Source organism: Protobothrops mucrosquamatus, unplaced genomic scaffold (genome assembly GCF_001527695.2).
Source record: "Protobothrops mucrosquamatus isolate PMUCROS unplaced genomic scaffold, P.Mucros_1.0 scaffold2371, whole genome shotgun sequence".
Classification (NCBI taxonomy): Eukaryota; Metazoa; Chordata; class Lepidosauria; order Squamata; family Viperidae; genus Protobothrops; species Protobothrops mucrosquamatus.
Genome location: NW_015388447.1, coordinates 294,744 through 301,526, shown reverse-complemented (window position 1 = coordinate 301,526; position 6,783 = coordinate 294,744). Strand labels below are relative to the sequence as shown.

The 6,783-nt window shown below is 47.4% G+C and overlaps 1 protein-coding gene across 1 annotated transcript in view; it reads left to right on the top strand.

The window, feature by feature from the left end:
- The window catches only part of ARHGAP30 (Rho GTPase activating protein 30), a 33,594-nt gene that overhangs the window by 16,462 nt on the left and 10,349 nt on the right, over positions 1-6,783 (top strand). The window contains exons 6-7 of the mRNA XM_029285864.1: positions 4,623-4,750; positions 5,429-5,588. Of these exons, the coding sequence (XP_029141697.1) occupies positions 4,623-4,750; positions 5,429-5,588 (288 nt within the window). The remainder of the gene's footprint in view (positions 1-4,622; positions 4,751-5,428; positions 5,589-6,783) is intronic.

The following is a 6,783-nucleotide window of genomic DNA, read 5'->3' as shown; positions in this document are numbered from 1 at the left end:
AAGTATGATCTTTCCAACGCCCATCTTGCCCTGTAGCCTGCAAACTGCAAAACTGAGGACAGCAAGGAGAACTCAGCAGGAAACAAACTTGATCCAAGATACAAAGAGTCCAGGTACAAGAGCTCACATCACAAGAGTTCACGTTTGTTCCCGGCAAATGCCCCACCCCACAGCGTCTCCTTAAATGCCTACTTCCCAGGTGTGCCTTGTAAAGTAGGGCGTGACGCTCTCCTCCGGAGCAAGTGAGCCTGCCTCCGTTGTTCCCTCCTCCTCTCTGCTCTCCTTGCTCTGGGATCTGGTGGGGAGGGGCCTTGCTCCTCGCCTGAGCTCTGCCTTCCCTGTTCCAAACTTGAAGGGCCCTGGCCTGCTTCAGCCTGCTCCTCCCCACAGTCCTCTGAAGCCACAGACACCCCCTCCTGGGCCTCAACAGAGTCAGGCTCGGAGGGAGGCATGAAACAGAGCTTGGAGAGTCTGTAGGCAGGAAGAAAGCAGAAGCGTACCCTCCGTAGCAATCAGAATCTGAATCGGGATCAGAATTAAAACTATTAGAATTAGAACTATTAGAATTAGAACTATTAGAAGTAGAATTATTAGAAGTAGAATTAAAATTAGAATACTTTATTTGGCCATGTGTGATTAGACACACAAGAAATTTGTCTCTGGTGTGGAAACTCTCAGTTCACAGAGCATATCTGTACAGGTAGTTCTCAACTTACAGCAGTTCGTTTAGAGACTGTTCAAAGTTACAACAGCACTGAAAAAAGAGAGTTATGACTATTTTTCACACTTAAAAACCTTTGCAGCATCCCCAGGGTCACGTGATCAAAATTCGGAGGCTTGAAAACTGGCATGTACCTATGATGGTTGCCGTGTCCCCAGAGGTCCTGCGATCCCCTTTTGCGACCTGACAAGCAAAGCCAATGGGGAAGCCAGATTCACTTCACAACCGGGTTACTAACTTCACTAACAACTGTGGCAAGAACAGCCATAAAATGAAGCAAAATTGACTTGACCACTGTCTCACTTAGCAACAGAACGTTTGGGTTCAGTTGTGGCTATAAGTTGAGGACTACCTGTAAATGTAAGGACCTGCTTCAAAACCTCTTCCCTAGAAAGCAGAACTCTTGGAATGGTTTCATCCCAAAAGGATCTTTTATTAGGAGAAGTTGACAGCAGGCATAGAAAGCAGGATCTGAGGGGTTCCCACGTGAATCAATAGGTTAAAAGAGCAAGAAGCAAACCCCACCCCAACAGTTCATCCGGTCAGTTCAAACGGGCCAATCCCCAGGTGTTGAATCCGCTGTGGGAACGCGGGTGATAAGACGGCGTTCCCAAGGCTGTGAAAATGTTGTTGGGTCTGCGCACCTTCCCTTCCGCAGCGAGAGATAAGCCCCAGGCTGGCATCAAGGGGAAACAGTTCAAAGTGCAAGCAGATAGAGGAAGCGGAGAGGATACATTGTAGCGCTAAATGAAAGGAAGAGAATACATTGCAATTCCCCAACAGGTTCCCCCTCCCCCCAGGAAAATGACAGAACCCACAGGAAAGAAGAAGAAAGGATTTAACATAGGAGAAAGCCCCCCTCCCAATATGTGAGTTCTGACATGCCACCCCCCTTAAAAGAAAGAGAGAGCCCCTGTAGAGGAAACAAAAGGGGAGATAGATATATGGGTTAGTCTGGTTTGTCAGGATAATTGGCATGGAATTTACTAATAGGTTTTGGAGCTCTAACATAACGTTTATGACCCATCTTTCTTTTCATGAAATAGCACAGGGGCTGCAGTTTTTGGTTTCGCTGGTTGGATAAACCCTCTTGCCAAATTCTTTTCTATGAATTTTTGTAATTCCTCCAACTCCCGAGGGGTCATGGAATACAGTTTTGGTTTGGGTAGTTTCGCCACCGGCAAGATTTCAATAGCACAGTCTGTGGGCTAGTGGGGAGGTAATTCGTCAGATCTCTCTTCGCTGAATACTTCAGCTAGATCCCGATATTCTTCTGGTATGCCTTCCAATCCCCATCGCTGACCGCTGCCACGCTTTCCGGGCATTTGCCTCCCCCCCTCCTTTAATCTGAGCTGCTCCCTTTGCATCGATGTTGCCTTTTGGGACCCTTAGTTCTCCAGTCCTCCAGTCTACTCTCGGGTTCCATTTCGTTAGCCACACCATGCCTAGTATAAGTGGGCATTCCATTCCAGGAGTCACCACGAAGCTAGAGTCTCTACATGGTTCCCTATGGTAAGCTGGATGGGCTGCGTAGTGAGGGTGGCTGGGATTTCCCCTGCGATGGACCCATCTAACTGACCGAACGAAATCGGCTTCTTCAGTCTTCTCATCGGGATTCCTAAGTTCCCCACCAGGGTTGGGCTTATGAGACAATGAGTGCAGCTGTAGTCTATCAGGGCTTTTAATGTGACCTTTTCTGGCATCCCTGGGCTAAACAGTTCTACGGTTCTGGTGAGGGGCGCGATGAGTCCACTTGCCAGGGGTTCGAGCTGTCTTCCGAGGACTCTGGGGGCTCTCCGGTTCAGGTTGGAGTTCCTCCCGCATACTTTGATGGGGTTAGGTCAGGACCTTGACAACCTCCACACTTTTCATGGCCATTTCCCTCAGCTTTGGCGGGGTTTTCCCGGGCTTCCCCCCTACAACTCGGTCAGGTTTCCGCACTGGGGTCTTTGAGTGACACTTAGGTGCGCAGTGTCCCTCCTTCCCATATTTGAAGCAGACTGGTGGTCTCGGGGTGGTGGGGGTTTGCTTTGGTGGCTCCCAGGCTCCCTCCACCAGAGATCGTCCCCAGGACTTTCCCAGGCATCGTTGTCTCAGGGTCCGATCGATCTCAGCTTCTTCGGCTAAGATGTACTAGTCCTGGAGCCGATCAGGATTCCCCCCGGGGTATGCAGGCATAATACAGGTCATCATTCAGTCTGTCTTTAAAGTGACCCACAAGGACACCCCTGCCTCACAGTTTTTAAGCGTTCTCTGGCCTTCCAATCAGTCAAGGGGTCTTCGAATCTCCTTCTCAGGGTTGCCATGAAGTGGTTGAAATTCCACACTTCTGGGGCATCTACATCATGCAGGGTCACCATCCACTCGGCCACCACACCCTCTAGTGCCATGGTGATGATTCTCACCCGCCCGTGGTGGCTGGGGATGTCTCAGCCATACTCTTCCATGTAGCTCAAGACGTGAGCTAGGAAGAAGCCCAACTTTTGCGGTTTCCCGCCATACTTTACCCCCAGCTGTGGGGATTTCTGGCTGGCTCGTTGACCTCTTCCTTGCCTGGGCTGGTATCCATCTCCATCAGCTGGTGCAACTTGGGCAGTTGCCACTGTTGTGGTCGCAGCCTCTGAAGTGCTGATGGAAGGAGCCTGGGTTCGCCGTCTCGGTTTCCGCATTGCCTTCTCCTTCAGCCGGCCCTGCATTTGCAGTGCCCCAACATAGGTCATCCTTCTCTTCTTTGAGGGAGTCGAAGGCGACTCTCAGCATGTCGATCACTTGCTCCAGGAACCAGCTGGAATGGGCCGGTCTCTCATCCTCATCCTCGCTGAGGTAGAGCGACCTCTCCATTTCTCGTTTCCAGTCTGGTGGGTTCTGACAGTAGTTATACAGAGACAGATGGTCCTCAACTTACAACCATTTGTTTAGCAACCATTCAAAATTGCAACATCACCAAAAAAGCGACTAACAACCCGGTCCTCATATTTGCAACCACCACAGCAATCCAACAGCTACGTGATCAAAATGTTGAGCACTTGGTAACCAGCGTGTGTTTACGAGGGTTGCAGCATTCTGGGTTCAAGTGATCTCACAACATTCCCAGCCAGCTTCCAACAAGCAATGGGGGGAGCCAGATTCGCTTAACGACTCTGTAATTCACATAACAGCTACAGGGATTCATTTAACAGCTGTGGCAGAAACGGTCATAAAATCAGAGGAGTCACTTAATCAACCCCCTTGTTTAGCAATGGATATTCTGGTCTGAATTGTGGTGGTAGCTACCTGTAGTTTGTTTACTCTGGCAAGATTCTGTCTGTAGGCGAACAACAACGAGGAAACAGCTCGGAAGGAACTCTACCTTTTGGTTCTTGGGTGTGACATAGCACTGCAGTCACACATGTTTTCCTGCTCTGCTTATTTATTGTAGTCCAATTTTCATCGGCGACCATCCCAACTGGAACCAAAATTTTTGATTTTGGTGGTTTTGAAGTAGATTTAAAAAATCTTTTCCAATTTATCACTGAATAAGGGAAGAGGAAATCTCTCTCTCATCATTCCCTGATAATCTGATTTTACCAGAAAATATGGTCTTCAGGTAGTCCTTGGCTTATGACCACAATTGGAACTGGAACAGCCGTTGCTAAGTGATATGGTCATGGAGTGAATAGTGTCCAATTGTATGACCATTGAACTTTATGCAACAGTCATAACTGCAGGAAGCAGTTGTAAGTCACTTTTTCAGCACCGTTGTAACTTTGAAGTTCATAAAACTCATGGCCATAAGTCAAGGACTCCCTGTAGCTAAACCTTGTGAAGGTAAAGTTAATCAGAACAAAATAAGAGTTTGCTTTGTTCCTATGAGTAAACCTACCTCTCCTGAGGCCTCCAGTTCCTCTCTCATCCTCTGCAGGTCCAAGGACATTGAAGTCTGTGGTTTCAATGGCACTGCAGTCTTCATGGAGGTCCGTATCCAGGCCATTGTGGTGGAGTTCATCTTGACCCATGTGGAACAGATATTTGGAGATGCTCCTCTATGTGGTAAGTCCTTCAACTCATTTCCTCGGTTTTTGCAATATCAGGAAAAATTAAAAAAGAAAAGAAAAAGTTTGTTCCAGCAACCAGAAAAGCCCAAACAATCCTAGGCTGCATCAACAGAGGGATAGTATCAAGATCAGCGAAGTGTTAGTACTACTTTATAGGTAGGTAAGTAGGTAGTAGGTAAGGCCACACTTGGAATATTGATGGCATCCAGTTTTGGTCACCACAATCCCCCCCCCAACAATGTTGAGACTCTAGAAAGTATGCAGAGAAGAGCAACAAAAAAGATAAAAGATCTGGAGGCTAAATCGTAGGATGAACAGTTGAGGGAGCGAGGTGTGTCTGGTCCAATAAAGAGAAGGATTGGGGGGGAACATGATAGGAGTCTTCCCATATTTGAGGGGCTGCCAAAGAGAAGAGGGGGTCAAGCTATTCCCCAAAGCAACCTAGAACTAAGGAGAAATTTTGTGACTTTTGGAGCAATTAATCAGTGGAACAGCTTCCCTCCAGAAGTAGTAGGTGCTCCATCACTGGAGGTTTTCAAGAAGAGATTGGATAACCATTTGGGCAGAATGATATGGGGTCTCCAGCTTAAACAGGGTTTGGGTTAGAAGTCTTCCAAGGTCCCTTCCAACTCTTGTTATTTTGTTTTCTGTATAAATGTATCATCGTTCCTAGGTGGCACCCGTGAATCCATCAGGAGGTCCCTGCTTGCTATATCCCCGGTGGTCCTTCCTGAGTACTGTACTCCCTACAATGTGCCCGCGGTGCTGAATCGAGGGGATGGGCCCCCCCAGATGAGACCTTACCACACCATCATTGAACTCAGCGAAAGCAAGTAAGTGGACATCTCTTCTGCCTTCTCCTGTTCCCTCCAAGAGGAGAGCAGCTTCTCCAGACCAAGGGCTCTTCTGAATGCTAGTCCTGAACATCGAGAGGAGACTTGGAAGACCGCTCTGTTCTTGTCTTGCTCACAAGGGATGGATCCCACAGGCATTGATCCATTCCCTCTTCTAGGAGGATCAACCTTCACCACGTTCACCCAACATGTTTAGGATGAGCTTCTATCTTTTGTACTGGCATGTGATTGACCATCAGCCCATCAGCCAATTCCATTGTCCATTTAACTGTTAATTGCTCCAGCCTTGATCGGCTCCTGGCTCCTGGCTCCTTTCTAGCAAAAGGCCACCCAGTCGACTCCAGTATAGTGGGATCCTTTGGTGTTTCTCTGCCAGAGCTTCTGCCGTGGCTGCGCCTAACAGCTCTTTGATTCACCACTTCCTTCCTCGCCCTCAGCCAGCTAACAGTTGACACCACACCCCCTACTTTCCTGCTGCCCACTAAGGCCTCTAATCTTCCCCGGCAGCTTCTTAAGTGATTTCAGTTCCAACCTTAGCGGTTTCTAATCCAGTATTTCTCAGGGCTTGTTTTGCATCAGAGGCAAATAGTCAGAGAATAATTTATTTATTTTATTTTTTGTTAAATTTATTTGCCGCCTATGTACAATCTTGACATTCTGCTTTCCAAATTTTGATCTGGTATGTAATCTGTCATCCGTGTTTTTAAGGGCTGTCAAAATCTGTTGGGTGGCCCAAGCATTCATAGCATAACCAGGAATACAAAGGTGTACCAGCTAAGTTGTAAATCTACAGATACTTTATTTTACTCAGCAGAAGACTCTCAGAGTCAACTCAGCCACATCTGCCTCTTTATTGTATACAAAAATGACATTTGTGTACACAGATAATTTTTTTCTACTGTAGGACACATAAATCAAGTCCCTTCATCTTGATCTAATCACATCTGGCCAATAAGGCTATTCCATTCCATTCCAAGCTGAAGCTCCAAGACTTAAAATCTAAGTTCTTCTCTCCAATCCAAGAGATACTTTAGCATTCTTTGAGGGCCTTGGGGGACACCACCTCATTGTCGATGTGGTTTCCTACTTGGATGGGGGTGTGTTGGACTGGAGGACCTTCAGGGTTCCTTGCAACTCTATTATTCTGTTCAGTTATTGCTATTCACTTTATGAT